Source organism: Tachypleus tridentatus, chromosome 6 (assembly GCF_004210375.1).
Source record: "Tachypleus tridentatus isolate NWPU-2018 chromosome 6, ASM421037v1, whole genome shotgun sequence".
NCBI lineage: Eukaryota > Metazoa > Arthropoda > Merostomata > Xiphosura > Limulidae > Tachypleus > Tachypleus tridentatus.
Genome location: NC_134830.1, coordinates 47,178,595 through 47,202,329, shown reverse-complemented (window position 1 = coordinate 47,202,329; position 23,735 = coordinate 47,178,595). Strand labels below are relative to the sequence as shown.

At 30.2% G+C, this 23,735-nt stretch overlaps 1 protein-coding gene across 1 annotated transcript in view; it reads right to left on the bottom strand.

Annotated features, from left to right (window-relative positions):
• Positions 1–22,458, bottom strand: part of Dhc64C (dynein heavy chain, cytoplasmic) — a 119,991-nt gene extending 97,533 nt beyond the window's left edge. Inside the window, 15 exon segments of the mRNA XM_076504488.1 lie at positions 1,539–1,622; positions 3,816–3,887; positions 5,634–5,900; positions 6,683–6,838; positions 8,877–9,180; positions 9,439–9,530; positions 10,318–10,480; positions 11,026–11,195; positions 11,656–11,706; positions 12,325–12,545; positions 13,818–14,004; positions 15,061–15,316; positions 15,518–15,691; positions 16,002–16,107; positions 22,073–22,458. Coding sequence (XP_076360603.1) covers positions 1,539–1,622; positions 3,816–3,887; positions 5,634–5,900; positions 6,683–6,838; positions 8,877–9,180; positions 9,439–9,530; positions 10,318–10,480; positions 11,026–11,195; positions 11,656–11,706; positions 12,325–12,545; positions 13,818–14,004; positions 15,061–15,316; positions 15,518–15,691; positions 16,002–16,107; positions 22,073–22,322 — 2,553 coding nt within the window. The 5' untranslated portion in view covers positions 22,323–22,458.
• Between the last annotated feature and the right edge of the window lie 1,277 nt (positions 22,459–23,735).

The window sequence follows — 23,735 nt, the reverse complement described above, 5'->3', positions numbered from 1 at the left end:
TTATGCTTAATAGTTTTAATTGTCATTAACAAGTTAACAACAGCATGCTTTCACAGGTATAAAATCTATAATAAAAATATCATGTTAACTTAACTACAAATGTTTGTGACATTCCTCCTCAGTTGTCCATTGTAGATTCTAAATTAAAAGCATATATCAACAGTTTGGGCTGAACAATGAGAAAAAAACATTTCCCTGAAAGCTATTTACACAGGAGCACAATACTTTCAAAACTAAATACACATCAAAAGCCAGAAAAGAATTAAAGATCACTGTGATTTACATTTATGAAAAAAATCACACTATTCTAGTGGATTGTTGATAATGTTAATAAGATATTTTCCATCACGACATAGTTAATCACTCATTTCTCATTGAATTTAAAAAAAAAAAAACACCAAAAGCTTGATGTACAAAGAATAATAACTTGCAACAAAATATTTTTATTTAAACTTCTCATTCTATTTTTATTACCAAGTAAAACATTAATGTTGTCATAAAAACACACAAATAAAACTATTCTGTCAGACACATTACTGAAGTACATGGCTAGCATAATTTAGAACTTAATTGTAAAATGCAAACACATTTATATGGTTTGAAAAACAAGTATTTACAAAATAAGCATACTTCAACTATTGTAATCTATTAATTCTTTATAAAATCTGCAGGTTTTACTGTTGCAAGATAAGTTTACAGCCCTCCTAAAAACATGTGCTGAATTATCAGATAATCACATAGATCCAAAATAAGACAGAATTAAGCATATGAAGGGTCACAACTCAATAATTAGAAAAATTTAGATTCATAACAACTCTGCTTTCAATACACTGACAAGAATCAAACTGAAAAGGCTGTTGTTTTTCTGTAACTTCATACATAAAAATGATAGCAATAACAAAATTTTAAATGCTTTAACTTTTCTGGACAAATATGCCCTAAAATTGTTTTTTCTTTAAACACCAGATAATGTGCCACACAGTGTTCATTTTATATCACACTGCAGAGCACTGAGGTGTTCAAAAAACAGATTTTAGGTTAAGACACTATCACCAGTCTGTACAGCTACCAAATATTTAGTTCTTACAAAAAGCTCAACGTAAAATTGTTTACGGTAATATCCTTTTTGATTTCTTATTATCACAGAGCTACAAAATGGTTACCTACACTACGTATACCTTCAGAAATTGAATGCCAGATTTTGAGCCATAAGTCTATTGTTTTAAAATGTCATGTTAAACATACTGCTGGTCCACATTTGAACTTATGTCAGGGAATTTATTAGTTTAAAATAAAATGGAAAAGAAATTTTTTCCTACAATATGTATTTGAGTGAGAATTCTTTGGTTGTAAATGACTAATGCATTAAATTTACTTCCTAAAAATATTAATTTTGCTTAGCTTTGCTTATTTCACTAAAAAAATGAAACTGTTGATCACTTTTTCCCATCACAGAATAAAACAGTTACAGCTTATCTGGAAATTGTCTTAAAATAAATCATAATAGTATTAATTTTAAATCAAGAGATAAATTTTACCTTTTCTTGAAAGTTAGATACAGTTTCTGCCAAACGTTGAACATAGGGATCCAGCCTGTAGGACTCCCAAATTAATCCAATTCCCTGAAAAGTGACATAATCAATCACATTTTTCTCTCCTTTGATTTTTTTGTTAATTAGCATTAAACTACAAATATCTTGCAACACAAAGAAAACAGGAACCAATACATTTCTACAGTCAACATTTTATATATTATACATTACAGATAGATAAAAGTACACAAAATGGAAAAAAAAAATTGATATTTGTTTGACTCCATTGTAAGGAACTAATGCTGCTCAGAAAGCTAGAAGTGTCTGAAGGTATATTACCCAAAAAATAATTTGAAAATTAGAAACTCTGTGGTGCATTCATCTTTCTTCCCCCTCTATTTAACAGATATGACACTTAAATCTTACAGTTATTAAAATTTTAATATTCATTAAAAAGATATATATCTATCTATGTACAATTTAGTAGACCTACTTGAACACTTTATAGAGCAACCACAAAAAGCACAATTATATTAAATTATATCACATATCATGCATACCTCTAATTAATTAGTCGTTTTAGCACAGGCCTACGTAAGCTACATAAGGTAATTCAATGTTCTTTATGCACCTATGAAAGCTGGCAAGATTTTATTAAACATTTTAGGTATTTCATACACAAAGAATAAGATTTTTATAATTATTTCTACAAAAGATCTATTTTGAATTTAATTGAGTTGTCTCGCTCTGGCTTTGTCAAGTGTGACTGCAAGATAATTTTCATGTTAAGATAAATACTTTTTAATTTTGCAGTTTTCAGAATTCATTTGCACAACCTCTAGGACCTCCCATATGAATAATAAAAGTTTACTTTAAAGTAAATATTTTATCTTTCATTTTCTCTACCATAATAGTAACTGTAGCTACAATCATCAGTGTACAATGTAATAATGTTTTTAAATAAAAAATACTAATATGTACATATTTTTGAATTATTTATCAAACACTATTTCATTTGTTATTTTCCTAATTTCACCTCTAACTTTTCACATGCAGGTTATTTTCATTTTTATGGTTTATTTTTATCATTTATTTACCATTTATTACTTATCCCAACACACCACAACATGAGGATACCAGGATATTACAGTACTACTTGCACAGTCATGTAAGCCTTAGGCTAAATGCTGTAATAAATTTTATTGAGGCAAACTATGGGTTATGTTTAAAAAAATTGTTAAACCTTGTAAATATGCACTTTAAAAAATAACTAATATGTAACTCGCTAAAATATAAAAATTAAACCTAAGTATTATTCAAACTACTATCTATCAAGGTATGAAAAATTGAAAAATGCAATGAAGGGTGAAACACTTTATTGCTATAAAAAGTTACTCACACTTGATAACAACTGCTGCTCACCAATTTCAAAATAACCACTGAGAGCTTGTATTTTAGAATAATATCTTTCTGTTGGTTGCAAACATGTATGATAGATAAGTCTAAGATTATAGGTGGACATATCTCCTGTTACAGGATGTCAATTTGTTTCTGGTGTTCAGTAAGTTCAATCAAAGAACATTAAAACAAGCATATGTAATTAAAATAACAAGCATAAACTGTATCTAGACATGCATATACAGTCTAGATCCAGTGTTATTCAACTTGTAGTAACTAAAACAAAAGAACCAGGAACTTGTGTATATCACTTAACAAAACTTAATATTTGAGTGTTTTTAATAGTTACTTTTAAAATAAATGAGTGAGATGATTCAGCTATGTCTTATTCAGTAAAAAGAAATGTTTACTTTCTTGAATGTAACAAGATTTTTAATCAAAATTATATTTTTTAATTTAAATTATTTTTTTCTTGTAATGAACAGATCTTTATTATCAATATTATTCTAAATGCTGTATAGTAAACAAACTGTTTTACATGTGCTTTTTAAAACTTGTGTGTTAATACATCTTTAAGGATCTATACACCTAATGTGATTTTAATCAAAATTCAAGTATTTCTTATAAATTTCATACATCTTATAAATAAATGCTATAAATATCAATAAATTAATTTGCTGGTATGTAAATTTATACCTTTACCAAAAACATTACAATATTTCCCAGTTCATACATATTAATACAGCTTTTAGATTCTCATACTGATCACTAAAACAGATTGCTTAATTATCAAACAGCTTTTTTTTCTACTTGTGTTAGATAAAAAAAAAGAGTTTAGAAAATACCATGATTTTTAAAAGTGTGATAAAACCAAACCTTCCTTACCTCAGCAATTAAATGCTGCACTTCTTTCTTGAGACCAGCAACAAGAAGTGTGATGGAGGGTCTGTCTTCCACCTTAAAAAATAAAATATCTTTAATCTTCATATATTTAAACCACATGTCACTCATGGAAATATGCACTCCCCTATTTCTTTGGACACAGGCTTTATGCACATTAATATTTCTATTAAATATTTTGTTTAATGTATTACTTTTAAGCACATTTACTTAAATGAAATCTAAGAAAGTCACTAAAATTAAAAAAAAAAAATTTGTGACAAAAAATTCCTTTTCTTCTATTAAATTCAATTTATTACATGTAGTCATTCTATGCTCTTTAACACTTTCCATAAAAGTCTCCTCAGACTGAAATAGTGATATCACAGGAAAAATAAAGAGAGAAAAACAGCAATTTTAAATTGTTTTTTTTATAAATTCAGTAATAAAACATTGTGGAGCCGTGATGTGAATTAGAAGTTTAATTATGAAACTAACATACTGGAAATAAAAACATATTTACTTTTGTACACATTAAATATTTACTTAAAAATAAACTGTGCTATAAAAATCACCCACTCTACAAAAATTAAATTTTAAAACTTGCTATTATAATGCTATGCAACTTCTGCAAACTAGATGCATGTTATATGAAATGTTTCAAATAAAATAGCAAATAATAGTTTGAGAAGCTCTTTATGATAAAGCAAGTGTCATCTTTATGGAGCAGAGGTATTAACAGGTTGGAATATGAAAAGCAAAGCTAATGTTAAGCAAAGCTTTGAAATAAATCAGTTTTAGTACTAAAATATTAATTACCTTTGCTACACAATCTGCTCTACTCCTCGCAAGCTTGGAATAAAAATGCTCGTTCCATATATTATCTACACCTAGCTTTTACTACTCACAAGTATCAGCTTGTATAACATGAAATTACTAATACTTCATAAAATTAAGATAAAAGTTCATTTCATATATATTCACTATTCATGTATTTCTTATTTCTACAATGCTTTGCAAGATGTCCCATATTCTGGATGACTATTTTTGCCAGTTAACTTCTGATGTATCATCTCTCATGAACTATTAAAATATTTTGTACTAAATATCTTACTAATAAAGATAATTAATCTCAAGCACAGCTGCTTGCAATTAATGGCTAGAAAAGTGTGTAAATAAACAATATTAAACTAATAAATACAACTGGATTTAGAAATCAAAAGATTAATATATATTCTCAATGTTTTATAATTTTAAAGCAGGAAGACAGTATAACTGAAAACTGTTCCATGAAATAATTAAATACAGTATCATGATAGGCATATTACAGTCTTTAACATACTAATTTCACTCTACATGAAAAATTATGCAATGTTCATTGGACCTACTAGAAACATACAACTAATACTAACTGTGATGTGTATTTGAATGTATATAGATATACAACTTACTCTTAAAATGAAGTTTCTCACACAAATAAAAAAAATGATTTTTCTTGCATCTCACATTTTCAATGGTTTTAGCAACTAAACAAATATCAGGATTTATTCATTAAACACGAATTTATTATAAAACAATGTTTTGCAACATCAAACTTAATGATTTTACGAGTGAATGTTAGAATAACTCATTTAAGTTTACATAATTTTTACATATTCTAAAACAGATAAAATTAAGAAATTTTTTTTAGTAATGTATGAAACAAGAATCAAAAATGCAAATGAAAAACAGTCTTGTCTACATAACTGCTCATGTTAATGAACAGTATTAGTGGGAAAAAAATGTACATTTTTGATAGTTAGAACCTACTGATTCAAGCATTACCTTTTCACAGGTCCGTTCATAACTCCTTACACTTTCTATCAGAGAAATGGCAAAAGGGTAGAGTTGATTTGCTTGATGGGCTTTATTAACTATTGCTAAAGACACACGGAACCCCATCCACCGTAAGTTGCGCACTTCTTTAGAGAGAGTAATTATTTCTGGCAGAAAATTCACACGCAATTTGAGAATGTTTCCTTTACCACTTCGAGCCCGGGTACTGTCAATTGCAAAAATTCGTCCAGAAACTCCTAACTGTCTTTGTTGCACCTGAAAAATATAAAATGTTTTTTGTACTTTTGTTCTGATGGGAACATGTACATTTCCTACCAACAATATGTAACACAAAAGAGAGGAAAACCACAACATATTTACTAAAGACAAGGATCTTTGTTTGTATCTAAAGGTTTTAGTTCTTTTCACTATTTAATCAAGCACAAAGCTACCACCACAGGTGTCATTTTCATGACATCATTTTGGATCGAAAGTGAAACAATATGCAAGTAGGTCAAATGCATGCATGGTGCTGACATCTAGCATTGAAGTTAGGTATTATTGAGAACGAATTAACTTGTCCATGGCGCTGTGTTACTGATTGGCTTGGATGAGTTATTTCATCTACAGCACTGAACAGTATAAACATGTACAAGTTTGATTTTTTTTATACATAAATGTATAGAAGTATTTTGCTGCATAATTCAAACAAGTTTTAAAAAATGCTTGTTTTCCTCAGCTCTTAAGCAACTTTTATAATAATAATAATAATAATGACATTATTAGAGGTAATATTTTTTTAAATTAGTTTTTAAAATAGGCAGTGATGAAAGCAAATTAATATATATATACATGGTTCACTTTTCAAAATATTAGAAAGAATTGTAGAATGTTATACATTAGGATGAAAGTACATAAGTGAAAAAGACATTGTTCAACTTTCATTTTATAGTAATATCACCTAAGACTTAATTTTAAAACCTTGTTAACACCAAACTTCTATTTACCTGTATAACAGTCACAAGTGAGAAATAAAAAGACCTTTACTTTTTCCTTACCATTCTTGACCACTCATCGAAGATTCCCTGCGTGTTGAGCTTTGATCGAAAACTATCAGCATCAGCTTTCAATTTCTGTCCTTCTACATGGTTTTCCCAGCCTTTACCCAGCACATCCTCTACTCTCTTCATGTATACTGACAGCTGTCGATCAATCTAAACGCAAGATCAAGTTTGAGGTTTAACAGGCGGAAACAGAATAACTGTAGATTCTGTGTTGTGTACAATCAGCATATAACTATTATGGAAATTAAATTTAAAAAATGACAAGCATGATCCATTATGCCTATAACTGACCCTTGTTCTGCAAGCTTGTGGTGATTTTTACACCATAGCAGTTAAGTTTCTTGCACTGTATACAAATATCAATTCACAGAAGAAGCCTTGGCTACCACAAGCTCAGTCTTGCCAAGTTCTGATATTTCAAACATATCCTTGATATAAAAGCTTGTAGAAGGTTAAACAAGGACACATTTACACTTCAATTTCAAACATGCAAATGAATAATCATAAAGAAATTATAAAATTAATTAGTCAGGCATGACAATTTTTAAGACTAATGAACATTTACTTTGTTAGCTTGAATGCTATTTTTTATACTACTGTTTGGATTATTTTAACTTTCAGTTAAAGGATATGTAATGTTGAGATGTTTAAGTTTTGTTTTTGTCAAGAAAAAAAGTCATCACAAATTTGTTAATTTCTGCCCCTTTTGTTTAGTCGAAGTATCTAGAACATATTCCTTACATTGTTCACATCACAACTTAGGATTATTTCTGAACAAAGACAATCTCTTACCAGTTCAAGATAGTAAGTATTCAATGTGCGTGCTCTAATATAATAGTATACAATCACTGCGAGAAATTTGTAGAAGTATCCTAGTTTGCATTTGACTTCCAAGCATGCAATAGATAAACATCATTTAGCACACAAGCACTGAATAAGGTATGCATGGTAACAATTTTATTAAAATTTTTTGCTTATATGGATACACAACATTATTGCTTTAACTGGCACTTTTTAAATACTGAGGAAAACAATACTTGTGAAATTACTATATTTAGTTTCTGATGTCAAGTTATAAAAACAAAATTGTATCTGAACTAGCTATAGTATTTTAGATTTAAACCATACAAAAACTAAGTAAAATACTCAACTAACTGAAAGATGTAAACTATGTTAAGAGTGACATCTTAATTTTGAAAGATTCTTTAATAATACAACAAAAATTGCAAATTCCAACTGCAAATAAAAACTCTTAAATCTAACCAAAGTAAAATTTAGTACAGTGTTATTTAATTATAAGCACACATCTGTCATGTTAAAGTGAAGATATTATCTCTTACAATAACTGTATCCTTCAGAAAACGTTTGGAAATTAATATCCACCTGTACAAGCTTTGTACAGAAAAACTATTTTAAATAGTGTGTGTTGAGATACTAGATTCTATAAACAGTCTATATATCATATGTCCAGCCAAATAAATTTCATTTCATTGATGTCTTTGCTGACAACAACATGGCAAAAGAAAAGTAGTATGTTTCCAATTTATCTGCAAACAACTGCTAGTAAAACATTCTGCAACATGTATTCTTATTGTACAATTCTACTATCTTTAAACATATATACAAACTGAGCTAGAAGTCAAAGTAAACCAGTGTTCTACATCTCAGTTATGGCTTATGTTAATGAACAATTAAAATACTTTGAGAGGAGAGAAAAACATTACTTTTATGTTTAACATCATTGTAAAGCTTCTATAGTTCTTCAACAACTATATTTCCTATATTTTCTCAATGACATCATCAAGATTTATAACTGTATATATTTTGCCATATTGCCATATTCTAAAGTTAATAAAGTATTACTCAATCTTCACTTAGAAACCTGTCTAGAAAAGTTAGATTCTACCAGGAACTGCTAGTAACTGTGAACAAACTGGGAATGCTTTTGTTAAAGTCATCATTGCAACATCACCTTTGAAATAGTTGATGAAAGAAATAACAGGATACAATAATATTTAATCATCACATTTCTTCAAGCTAAGTTAAATAATGGTTAAGATGACCTGATGATAACCTAAGAAGGTCAAAACATTGTTTTGTGCTTTAAAATAATTTTTTTTTAACATCCATGTCATTTATATCTACTATAGATTTACTCCAAGTGTATTTCTGAACATTACAAACATACCTGTTTGGCCCATACAATAGAGCCAGCTACTGGAGGAAGGTCTCTAACTTTACTCATCCGACAAGCCTTACTCTGTGGATACTGAACTTTAAATTTCTCATGGAGTGCTTCAATGTCATCTTTCACTCTTTGGATTAATTGTGTCTGATATTCTCTGATGGCTCCCCGGATGTGAGGACGAACAAACAAAGCATTGAAACGAGAAAATATTCTAAACATTTCATTAGCATTCTTTGCAGTTCCCAGTTGGTCACGAAGACGGGCTGTGATTCTTGTCTCAACACGGTCAATACGCTCTTCGTATCTGAAAATTTCATAAATATTAACTAATGGTGTTTTTTTCCCAACTATGTGAGAACTCAATATATCCATAAACATAAAAATTGTTTTAAGAAAATATATATGCTACAGTGTATATTAAATTTACACCAACTGAAGTGACACTTACTATAGCACTGAAAAATTTACAATTGTCTGTACTTCTATTACCTAAAAATTAAATCTTGAAATAAAAGATGAAAAGATTTATCTACTTTAATAAAATACTGTATCATGACATTACCGTTTGATTGCAGCTTCCCAAGCTTCTGTTCCTTCTTTAGATATGTCCAACCCATCTACTTCTTTCACATTTTCATATGCCAAGTTTACTTCCTGCATATAAATAAGTTAATGGCAAAATCCAATTCATAGTAAAATATACAAAGATTAAAAAAAAAACTATTTTCACTTTGGCTATGCAGTTTCTATCATTCTACAAGCTTATGAAAACCAAATCCTTCTCTGAAATACCTTACGATTAAGTTAAACATTTGTATCTCAAAACAGCTGGTATGGGTATTACACCCAAAGTTTTTCAGATACATTCTCGATAAAAGTATTAATACCCAGACCAGCCATTCTGAGATACATGTTTCAGATATATTTTTTCAGTATCCTTCAAGCAAGAGTTCCATCACTTCTTTAGAAATTTAGTCTACTGTGCAAGCATTTCCTACACATGAGAATTATAAATTTTAGCATGTAGGCCTTTCATGTTTATGAAAAATTTCAGACGTAATTTGTGTAACAAAAGCTCCAGTTACAACACAGAAACACCTTCCATACACACAACAAAAGATCCAGTTTCAATATGTGAATAATCTGCATCCATAATAAAAATTGTAGCTGAAACATTGTAGCAGTTATTTCTGATAAGAGTTTCAGTTGCAAAATGAAGGAGTTTATAGAGATAATACAGATGTTCATTTAAGGGGATTAAAACCTGCATTTAAGTAACTGGTTTTAAGCAATAAAAATATAAAAGTAATGGATTTAACAATAAGTGAAACATCATATGCATATGAATCCAGAAGTTGAACTTCATTAGTGGAATGCCTTTATTACTGAATTACTTCATATAACTAAATATAGTACATGAATAACCAAACAGAATATTAACCTCTATAGCATTGACATCAGCAGTGTCAAGAGCAGCAGGTTCACACTTTTGTTCTACTTTATCTTCATTTGGAGTACTGACAGGTTGAGGTGGGCGTTGAGAGATATTTGGCCGCAACACTCTTACAATGACAGTCCTTAACTGCTCATGCTGACGCCGGAACCTAAAGATTTAAAAGTTTAATAATAGAGAACTCAAGCACTATAAACTTCAATGCAAGATAGCAGAGATGCACAAAAAAAATATATGCTTTATGTATTTAGCTAAAAGTAGAACATTTTAGGATGTCTTGTAAATACTTTGAAACAATTAATATATTACTAAATTACTGCTTAGGTACACAACAGATCGGGCCTCAAAATGTTTTTAGCAAAAGTTAAAAAACCAACATTTTTTAGCACAATGCAAGGTAAAATATTTATTAGTACTTACAACTGACTAGTTTTGGAAATACAATAACCATCATCAGGGCTAATATCTACTATTAGCTTAGAACAAATTGAGGTGCAATGAATACGTTGTAGTTGAATATATTGTAAGCTGACACTGTAGATATCAGTCCTGATGATGGTAACTATGTTAATCTATTTAATACAAATATATGCATAAAATCTAAGTTGAGTACATTACCTGTACTTAACACCCGATCATTATTAACTGAACTTGTTTACACAAATCTAATAAGTCAATTGTTTTCCAATTCCTTACTTTCTCATTTGCTCCATACGAGCTTGCAACCTTTTATGTGCCGGGCTCACTCTCCACACCATCTTAAGATGCTCATCTCTTTTCTTTTTGATGATGTCACGCAAGAGTCCTTGAAGCTTATCGTATTCATCATCCCAGGTGGTAAATACATCAAAACAAGCAGTCATCACCTTAATGTTTCATGTCCAAAAAAAAAAAAAATTAAGTAAACTAGCAATAACAAATTCCATAACTTATCATTGGTGTAAAAAACTTCATTATAGAATTTTCAAAGTTTTACTATACAATTATATTGTGCCTTAAAACTAGAGAAATACCAGTGAAAGAACAACAAATAAAATGTAAAAAGGAGTAGAATAAGTTTTTCACTCAATTAGGAGCATTAATCAACTATTTGTAAAGAACATGAGGTATCAAAAATATTTTGTAAAAATAAAAAGTATTAGTAACATTTCAATACACATACATAATTATTTCAAAAGTTTAAAAAATTCTAAAAATTTATAATTCAAACAATAAGCCATCTAACAGGAATCTAATATTTTTGCAAATAATCAAGATTATTTAATATTCTACTGACAAATCAGTAATAACAGCTATAAAATTTCTGCATAAAAAATAAACTAATACCTTTTCAAATTCTTCAAATGGTATGTGCATCAATCTCCTTGTTCCTAGAACCTACAGAAACAACAATTTCATCTTTAAAAGTAGAGAAAAACTATATTATTAATACTGTTAGTACTGAAGTTATAAAACCACATAACGTCACTAACAAAATAAAACACTGAAGTTTTCAGATGACAAATATAATAAACTATTACAAAATCCTACAAATCTGAAAATAGTCTTTTTGAAATGACTTTTAGTGTAACATTTTCTCAGTAACAAAGAAACTGAAAATATGCTAAGAAACAGCTTTTAAAACACTAGTTTATTTTTTCTTTACATTTAAGCAAATAGAGAACATTTCTAACAAAGCCACCATAATAGTAATTAAATGTAAAATCAGCAAGTTACACTAAAGTATTAACAAAAGATTACCAATACATCATCCTTTTGGAGAATAATTTCAGGATTGACAATTTTATAATGATAATAAAATAATTATACAGTACAAAACAAACAAAACAACCTTGTTGCATTAAAAAGTTATTCATGAATAATAAAATTGCAATTATTTTTATATCATTACTTTAACATATAAGAACTGAAATTTATTTTTTCCACAAATTGAAGTTTATAAAATTATTTTAATGTTTATAGGTTTTTAGAAGTAATAGCACTGTATAATAATACCTTCAGCAGTTGGGCCATTAAGTCTCTAGAAATTGCTTCCACTAGTCGTAGTGCTCGTTGGATAGGATATTTGGTGTTTCGGATCTTCCTCAGGTGAGCGAAGATGCCTTGAAGAGCTATACGTATTTTGTCAAGTTCTGTCGCTGCCAATAAATCATTCAGGGGAAAGTCTTTCATGAGAGGATTGTAATCATTGACTGTTGCTAAAGCTTGCTTTAGGCCTAAGGAGAAATTGATTTTTTTCTTAATACACAGCATCTATCCAAAGTGATAATTAATAAAACTATTTACAGAAGCTTTTACAGTGGTTCTGTATTAAGTAAAAGATCTGGAGAATTACGCAATTTAATATAAAAGCTTCATCATAATAATAAGTGCCAACTGAACAAATTTAACATGTTATCAGAATACTTTTCTATACATATCTATAAAATATATTCTACCTTTGTAAGGCCAGTATAATTCAAAGCCAAAACCAATAACTAGCATGAAATAGTTAAAAATAAACAATAAAAACTATGTTGCATGAAGAGCAAGAGTCACCACCAAACTCTGGTCAAGTTTATTTTCAATGGGATCCAGGATCACCTAGGTCTACCCAAGATTAAGAGACCCACCTGAAAAGTCCAGATGGGTCTCAGCTTCCATACTAAAGTGGTTACATTCATTTATAAGGCAACTACTTATTTTTTCTTTGATATAGGTTAACAGTGCTACACATTAAAACACTATAGCAATGCTTCCAAAGTGGATGCTGCATGGCAGTTAACCAGATCAAAATCCTGCAATCATATAACAATAGAAAAAAAAGAGTATGCAAGTCTTAAAATATTAATAATGTATAACACTTCAAATGACTTGTTTTAAAAATTATAATTGTCTCTCTCTTCTTTTGGTTACATCTCAAAGAAGAAACTCAATAACGTACAATAACTACCATACTGAAAAAAAGAAAACCTTCTAAAAATTAACTTTAACTACTAGTGTCCAAGATACGAGTAGCTTCTGATTCATTAAAGTCACTGACAAGTATGTTAAAATTTTAAAACTTTCTTGAAAAGATTGCAATACTAGTTTCTAGTGTAAAAAAATTACAATAAAAATACCAGGAAAGGTTAAGACAAGAATAATATGATAAAACAATTTTAAAATAAAAAACCAATAATATTTTATATGATTCTAACATACAACTAGTACATTCATGTTGGTATAAAAACTGATAAATTTAAAAACACATGGCATTAATGTTTATCTAAACATTAACAAACTCACCAGTAATTTGTGAAGAGAGAACATCATTTAACAACTATAAAAACTATTTTCTGTACATTATCTACATCATTCTGGATCTATAAATGTAACTACAAACTACAGAGGTAACACACAAATGACTACTACACTCGTGGACTTAATTTTGACTCATTCCAGAGTATGTATAAATCCACAATGAACAACCAAATAAACATGTGTGTATGTAAAACAATGGATGATACCTGTATCTGTATCAAAACTGACAGTTGCATGAAACCGTTTTCCCTTCTTCAAAATATCCAGAGTTAATGCCACTTCGATACTCTCTCGTTTTTCTTGAATACGCAGCAAGGCCCTTTCTAGATTCAACCAGAAACTTATTTCCTGCAATGCAGTACCTGATGAGGGATCTCTATCAAGTTTGGTAACCTGCAATTGTAGTATATAATGTTCACTACTCTTCTACCTTCCACATTTTAATACACTCATTTGTCATAGCAAAGTTGCCATATATTTACAGTGTAAAATATTTACTAGTTATAAACCGAATGTTCATATTAATATAACATACAATACGTAGTTACAAGTATCATTAGGCCTATCTTACATACATAGTTTAGCACCAAAAAAAGTTTTATTTTTCTAAACCAGTTTAATATATACACACAAAACATCCACTTTTAACATGTTTTGAGGTTCAAATGTATATGTCTACAAGACTGAGCACTTAAATTTTAATTTGCAAGGTCACAAATAAAGAACAATGTTTTGTTTTTCAGAGGTAGGTTCTTGGTTACAACAACAACAAAACTTCAATACAGATGAATAACTTACAAACATCTATGTATTTTGAGTTCTAAGTTTAAGAAGCCAAGCAAAAATCTGTAAACTTTAACTTCTGGTAGTGGAATTTCAGCATCTACTGGATTTTTATTCAGAAAATATAAACCATTAATGGACTGGGATACAGTTTCCAGTCCACTCTCACACAGTAAGTTTCAAATTGTTCAAACTGTAAAATACTAAAGATACAAGCATTTGAACAAGCTAGTCAATCTAAGGGCAAAGAATGGTTATATTTTTTTACAACACAAAATACCATCTTAAAATTGTAGCATATTTTAGAATCCATTAACGTCACTGAAATTTTATATTCACAGTTTTAGCATGTTCTAGAAGATTTACAATATCACAAAAAATGAAATTTTTCATATTTAATTTGTGTAAATAAAATTACTTCTTTCAGATATTAGAGATAACTTCATTAAATTTATATAAATTTCTATTCAACAGTTGTACTTCAACATTTCCTCCAATAAAAAACACCAAAAAACTTTAAAATTCACTTCCCTTAAATTTACTTTCACATGTAATTTTTATTGCTGTACTACACCTTTGCAAAAAATTATCTTTTAAAACTACTTCAATGTTACATGTACAAATAGCATTAAGAGAAAATTGCAGTATTCACACGTAATTATTTACCTTCTGTATTTCCCGGATCCATCGGTTCACTCCATTTTGCAGCTGATTCAAGAATGTTGAATCTTCTACTTTGTCACCAAAGTCATTAACAGTTGCTTTACGACCTTCATCAGTGCATCTTTTTATTGTTGCAGCAACCACAGGATGGACAGGAAGAGTGATTTCTGGGATATCAATGTTTTGCTGAAGATGAAGCAAACCCATTTCTAGTTCCGCAATCTTTTTCTCCACAGTAGGAGCCATCTTATCTCCATCTCTGAATTTGTATAAAAATATATCAAACAAATATAAAATTTTATGTTAAAGCAACTTCTACTGCAAAAACAAAAATTCTCTTATAGGTCTTTGAAACAATTTTTTTACAATACAGAGAAACAAATGCAACTCAATTTGACATGAAAGTGAACTTCAATCATACTAGGACATTCTATGCTACAGTTTATAGTATAAAACTCACCTCTCTGCCCTACCAGTTTCTCTCACATAAGATTTGAAATAAGGTGCTACAGCACTGCTTACATAGGAGTGCAGAGTTTCATAAGGAGAACTATCATTCAGATTCATAACACGTAACTGTGATGCTATTCTTTTGTCTGCTTCAATAACAGGTGTTTTCTTGATAATGACGATGCTAAGAAAGTAAGTAGACTGTTACAATAAAATACATTTTTTTCAACTGTTACACCAAACTATATTTGTTTTTCCCTAAATTCTCCAAAAATTAATGTACGTTGGTATATATCACTAAAAGTAAATAAATCAGCAAATTCCAAAAACTTAGTATTTTATGGTATAGTGACTACATTACAGGATATACATTAAAACTTAGTGCACATTTATCTTAATCTATTTTTCAAGCTCCTATCATTTTTATACTCAATTTTTGACAACTAAAGTATGAATAAGTTTTTAAAGTATTCATCTGAAATATCTGTTGTTACCTATTGAATTTTGGATTAGTAAAATGAACTTCATCTGAAATGAGGTAAATGATGTTTTCCTTTTCTTCCTCACCTTCCCCACCAGCTTCTCCAACCTCTTCTTCATCTACAAAGCACATTCAATGTTTATAAACACAGTAAAACTATAGAGATGTCATTAACTGTTTATACTGATGATACATATATACATGTTCTTTCCCTGTACTTTTGAATATGATTCACTGATACATTATCAACACTTTTAATTAAAATATATATGAATTACCTCATTTAAAAGTAAATAAAAATAGAACATCCAAACATTACTATAATTACTCAAAGATTACAGGCATGGTGTTCCAAATAATCTAAATATTTACCTTTGATTTTACTTTAGTAAAGCATGAATACAAAAACAGCCACTGATTCAGTATGTATTAAGGAAGAATATACTTTAATTTCTCATAATGTTACAGCAAAACCATATTGGGATATCTGCTGTGTCCACCAAGGGGACAACACCCACATTCAGCACTGCAAGTCTATATACTTAATGCTGTCTCATCAGTGGGCATTTCTCGAAGCACAGTACAGTTAAAAACTTAACAAATCCTTAGGATAAAGACTTAATATCTCCCTACATTTCAAGACAAAAATGAAAGCCTCCACTCTTTTGTAAATCGGACCAATTTCTCAACGTCTTTCTATGCATTAGTAACACTGCTAATATGATGTATAAAAGTTCCCTTGAAGAGACATCTTTCCCTTTTTGTATACTTTATTTCTAACAAGACTTACTTTGATATTCTGTTACTTATTCTAAATGTACCGGATGAGGTACAAATTTCTATATGGTTGGTATCAGAGAAAATATGGCAAAGATAGTTTCAAACCATTTAACTTATTGTTTGTCTCAAAATAAAATGTTAGATATTACACTAAGATTTAAATGAAAACACTCATTTCTTTTTGAAGTATTAATTCAGTTGTTAAAATATCAATCCATTTGACATTAAGAGATTTTATTAAACACTTGCTGGCAAAACCATTTCATTTTTGCTGAACAACTTTGACTTTCATGTTTCATCTCAATATATTAACACAGACCACACTACTCTCATCATTAGTAATTTTCAGATATTAGCAAACTTTTACAAACCTGAAAATGCTTTACTTTCTTTAATACTTCATTTTTTTCACACAGAATAGAGGATTTTAAAAATACTGTTATTTTTAATGGGCTGGTGATCAGTGTCTATTTTATTAATACAAGAAAATCTTTTCAGTGAAATACTTACATCATCTAAGTCTGTGGTTGTGTTAGTTAAGAAGCAGACATTACTAGTAAGGCTCTTTCTCCTTACATTTTAAGTCAACAGACAGCTGGCAGGAGATAAGAGTTGCCATGGCAATTATAGGTCAATTATTCACACTTATGCAACAGGAAAAAATTCTACAAAGAAGTTCTATAAAATTGTCTAATGAAATACAACACAACAGAAATCAACATGAATACCTTCCCTTGATACTCAGGATGTTAGTATGTTACATGAATGATTATGGTTGTATATTTAGGTGAAAGTGGCTTTTCTATAGCAATAAGAGTATACATGCTGAACAATAGGTGATCCAATAAATATATCTGTTACAAAGCAACACAAAATTCCTCTGCACACATGAACAAAGTAGAGAGAGACGTGACCCAAGGGTTCTGAAAAAGATTAAAGACTGAACAGTAGACAAGTACCAAAGGATTGGAAGTTAGCTGATGTAACTCCTCTTTCCAAGTTATGTGAAAAAAATTGTCCAACTAATTGTAGGCCTATTAGTCATACAAGTTGTTATAAATGTTTTAGAAAGTCTGTTAAATGGCTGAAAAGCATCTTTTATCAAAGTTTTGAATTATACTGGATAGTTAACATAGTTTCACTAATACAAAATATTGACTTACAAATCTTTTGACATTCTTTCAAAAGGTTACTTGTTATGTACATGAGGGTAAAGGTATTGTTTGATGTATCTGGATTTTCAGAAACCATCTGATAAATTGCCACATAAAAGGCTTGCAAAGTAAAAATTATATTTATGGATGTGGAGAATAAGTTAGCTAATTGGATAAAAGAGTGGCTGGCTGGATGGAAGAAAGCAAATGTGTCATAAATAGAGTTCAATCAAACTGAATTAATGTCAAAAGTGGGGTACATCAGGGCTAAGTCTTAGGGCTTTTGCTCTTTCCAATTTACATCACTGACATTGATAAAGAAATGGTCAATGAATTACTTAAATTTACTGATTTAATGTCTCAAGTGTTGCTAGCTGTGAGGATTCTGCTGAGATTAGCAAATAAATGGCAGATGGATTTTATTTATAATAAATTCAATATAATGCATATGGATTATCATAATTGGAATAACTTGAATGAGAATTACCATAAAGGTCACACCAGAAAGGGATATTGGTGTAATGGTTGACAGTCTCTTAAGCCATCCTAGCAGTGTGCTGTGGCTAGTGGAATGACAAATAGGATTTTAAGTTGTATAAGAGATTATAATTTTATTGTATAGGTCATTGGTCAGACCACATTTGGAGTGTTGTGCTCAGTCTTGGGCTCCTTACTTCAGAGAAAGAACAATGAATCATTGGAAAAAAATTCAAAATGCTGCCTAAAATAAATGGGTTGTCATACAAGGAGAGAAATCTTTCATTGTTTTTTCTTGAAATAAGAATAGTTAGAGTGGATCTCACTGAGGAGTTTAAGTTAATGGAATTGGTAGTATTAATTCATCATATTTTTTCATATTTAACAGCAAGAATGACAGGACTAAAGGATGCAAATATAAATTTGGCAGAGGAGTCATCTTCAGCTGAGTTTTCTAAGACTGTAATTGGCCTTTTGAATGAGTTGCTTTCAGATGTTGTGGAGACACAAAATTTAAATAATTTTAGTAAAATAAAACTTAACCAATGAGTGATAAGGGCTCACTTTAAAGTTTTATTTATTTTGTTTAATAGTTTAAGTTTAAGAATGGAACAGCCTAAACTGACAAATATGTCTCATATTGTCCCTAAGCATTATGCTATTGTTAAATACACATACAGGGTGAAGAAACATCCCAATTTTACCAGAAAAATTTTTCCCGGTGTCCTGAATGTTCTTGGGACACAAAACATTCTGGTTTTATGACAATACATCAAGCTGTCAATCACAGCAAATCACCAATGTAATAAGCCTACTTGGCTTGTTCATTGTTGTATTATTACTCTCCTAACAGGAAACCCTTTAAAAAGTTTCATTCCTGCATAGTGAAAAATCCAGGTTTCTGCAGGTTTATTTACTAGTAGTACTGTATAGTGACCAAAACATCTGAAATCATATGCACATAAACTTTTACAGAACAAGCTACTGATGCAGCCCTTGTAATTTGAAACAAGTTTGAATTAACAAAACTTTATGTTTTGATAGCACCATAATCAGTCATACAACTGGAATTAAGAAAACCTGCAAATTACCAATGGTTAGAAACACATTATGGTAGACTTATAACACTTATTAAATGCATGTCTATCACCAATAAAAAGTAGTTGAAGTTGTTTCAAAAACAATACCAATGTTAATATACTAAGTTTGTTTGTTTCTGGTTTGTTTTAAATTTCACGCAAAGCTACTCAAGAGCTATCTGCATTAGCTGTCCTTAATTTAGCAGTGCAAGAATAGAGGGAAGGTAGCTAGTTATCACAACCCACCACTGATTATTTGGCTACTCTTTTACCAACAAATTGTTGGATTGACTGTCACATTATAATGCCCTTACAACTGAAAGAGCGAGCATGTTTGGTGTTACAGGGATTTGAACCCGTGGCCCTCAGATTACGATTCGAACACCTTAACCCACCTGGCCATGCCAGGCCAGGGAATTATCTACCAACTTTGAAATTAAATAAAATTTAAATTATTTCAACTTTCTAACAATTACTCTGATTAAGTCTGGTTGCCATTTAAACACATTGTATGTATTTGCTTAGATGATGAACTGTTGTATCTCAGATTGATGGTACAGGTATTAAAACTTTTATTAAAATAGAGAACAATGTTTCGACCTTCTTAGCCACCTTGAGATACATTTTTACTTCAAATGGGTTTCTTATCATCATGATGAAATGTGGGTTCTACTGGACTGAAACTAATAAGCTTGAGGTCATTTACCAAACTATTTTCCTCAAGAATATACAATATACTATCATCTTCAACATTTATTATTATTATTTAGGAATAATGCTAACTAAATATACTGTTAAAGTCTAAGTTTCGCTTCACACCTTTCAAGTATTCATATTCTATTAAAAGTGTGATTTTTGTTATGAAAAAAAAAAACATTGACTTAAGAATTCTTTACTTCCAAAAATTTCCAATGAAGAACTAGACAAGACCAAATGCATTTCATTATTTTGGGTCTGATGATAAAATCTGTGAAAACTTGACTGATGACATCTTAGATACCTATTTTGGAGCTGTTCTTGTTCAATATACAAATTGTGTAGCTCTGTAAAGCAGGAATATCTATACATATCATTAATGATACAGTGGGAAGGATTAATTCTGTAATTTATTTCAAAAGAACCTTAACAGTCATGGTAACTATGCTAAAATGTGAAAATAAAATGTACAAAATGACACTCGGTAAACTAAGACTTGAAAAAGATTTACCAGAGGCACTGAAGTTACAGCAAAAAAATAAAAGGTTAATGGCATGATTGCTGATAAAAGTTTGAACCCTTTGCTAGTCTTTAGTTCTGATGAAATAACTCTGGAGTTATTTCTTTATTACCATTAAGAAAATTAGGAGACCAATCAAGTGTTTATAATCATACATGGACTGAAAGATATAAATTTTAAAAATTAATAACATATGGTATAGTACCATGGACCACAATTGGTCCCACAACACAAAGTATCATCAACATATTCAAGTTCAAGAAAAGGTTAACCTTATAATAACCACATTCACATTAAATGTGTGTGAAATTTAATCATCACACGAATAGTATCCAGCTTAAGCATTACACAAATGTAGGGACAGATTTTAGAAAGTTCAGGTTCTCTTTTCTCTGGAAAAAATGCCTCATTTCAGGTGGTAAAATTAAAAATCACAAATAATCTGGTAGTAAGCATCTTCTGAAAATGTAGAATGAACAATTAAACACATGCACCCGAGTATCAGGTGTGATCAGTTTATACTTCAAAAGCTTAGATTCAGCAGGCATATTTTTCAGACATTTTCTTTCCACAAATGAGGTGTTCCACCATTAGATTGGGAGAGCTTTATTTTAACCAGGTATGATTAGCTGATGGTCTAAAGAGCAAACTTGAAATTATCAATTGGGAAACTTTATTAGGTCTACATGAATATACTGAACTCTACAATTATTTTTAGCAAATTTCATGTAGAATAATATTTATTAAATTTATTTACAATTTAACAGAAGAATATTTCACAATTCCTTACTATAGTGAGTCTGGAAAAGGAATATATTCATATAAAATTTATGTTAATCATATAAAAACATTAATTATGAAGTTTCTTACAAATTATAATAATGCATTGATGCATCAGACTTATTTGTGTTTGATGCTAAAGGAAGTGCCAGAAAGCCAAGAGATCATGTATTTATGCTTTAACATTTAGAAACCCATAACTCTCCATTTAACCGTTTTATTTCTCCAATGTTATGGTAAATCTGCAGAACACGAGTTAATAGATATTTAAGAGATCAGGACTGGCCTTACGATTAATTTAAGGAAGGTTGGGTGTCAAAACATCCTTTCAATATCTTACAATCTACAAACTTTACATCACGCTCAATAACAAAATCCATCAAGTAATTTCATGCTATTTGTATGATTCCGATTCTCCACTTCCGGTGTTTAAATATTAATGATTAAAGGCGAGACTTGTGTGTCTATCTACTGGACTATGTAAAAGCTCCTTTCAATTTCAAAAGGTTGGTCAAATAATCTTCTAAGCAACACGATGTGGTAAAAATAAAACCTTGTTTCATGAAGAAATAATAATTAAACATTTGACGAAAATTACCTTTACTGGAACTTCTCTGTATAAATAAAGCTCTAACTTGGGGATCAGCTATAAATTTTTTCATGCATTCTTGATTTATTTTTTCTGTGAGACTTGTTTCAAGGGCAGGATGAATGATGTCATCGTCTTCTAGCAACACTGGAACAACTCTCTTTATGTATTTCACTAAAACAGGTAATTCCACAACTGTAACAGCTTGAGGTACCGGTGGTTGTTGTGGGCTTCCTCCTTCGCCTCCCGATTCCGACATTTTCGAAAGACTTACTATTCAATAAATTTTAAAATTTGCTTAGTAGAACTTGCTCACACTCATACAACTCAGAGTCGTATGCATATATACTTATACAGACCACATCACCACCTCACATCATAACTCACGTCTACGCCGCCTAATGACTCATTGCAGATAGGTTGAATGCATGATAACACATCCGGGTACCGCAGTGCTGAATGCAATTAGCACGTCCTCTGTTAGCATATAGATTATTAACAATAAATAAAGTATCTAAAAATGTATTCTCAAGACGGCTGACATGGGTATTAAAACTTTAAGTAGAATAAAGTACAGGAAAACGTTTCGACCTTGTTAAGTAATCTTTAGAAGGTCGAAACGTTGTTTTGTACTTTATTCTATTAAAGATCTAATACCCATACCAGTGGTCTTGATAATACTTTTTTATTTCAAGTGGGTTTCTCGTCATCAAGAGTAGCTAAAATTTTCAAACATTCACAAAATCTCTCTCTCTCTCTTTATATATATATACGTATATATATATATTCATAGCATATTTGTGTGTATATATTTGTTTGTTTTTTGAATTTGACGCAAAGCTTCACGGGGGCTATATGCGCTAGCCGTCCCTAATTTAGCAGTGTAAGACTAGAGGAAAAGCAGCTAGTCATCACCACAAAGTGCCAGCTTTTAGGCTACTCTTTTACCAACGAATAGTGGGATTGGCCATTACACTATAACGCCCCACGGCTGAAAGAGTGAGCATGTTTGGTGCGACCGGGATCCGAACCCGCAGATTACCAGTCGAACGCCTTAACCTACCTGACCATGCCAGGCCCTGTGTGTATATGAATCAGCCTTTAAAAACTAAATATGTAAAAACTCCTTTGATTTAAAAACAGAATGGTATGTAATATGCGAAATAAAAATGAAAACTACTGTTAACAAAATAATTTAAATTAAAATCTTTTTTATGATCACACTGCACTTTTATAAACATAATTTCATAAGAGAGAAATTCTTCAAAATATATACATATACAATTAAGCTTACTTGTATAAAGTATGGTTTTCAAAAATATAACAACTTAATAATTCATAATTCTACTGTGGAGGTGTGAAAACATTTTATGTAAAAGCACATGATTTCACACTTTTTATCCGGATGTACATATGTATACGGCTTCTGTATCAATGCTTCAAACCCATAAATGAGGATAGATTTCCTGCCGATAAAGCAGTTTTGACCACTGGTAAAAGCAACCTGCCATATTCACAATCCCATTTACATTAAATCTAATCACAAATACATTAGGTGTAAGAAAAAGGTGAGATCACAAAAAGGACTGAGCGTGCGACTTAAAGTAATGAAGTCAAAATTGGCCGCAATAATGGTGGCTACACTTATAGCACTGATAACACTGTCTAACAA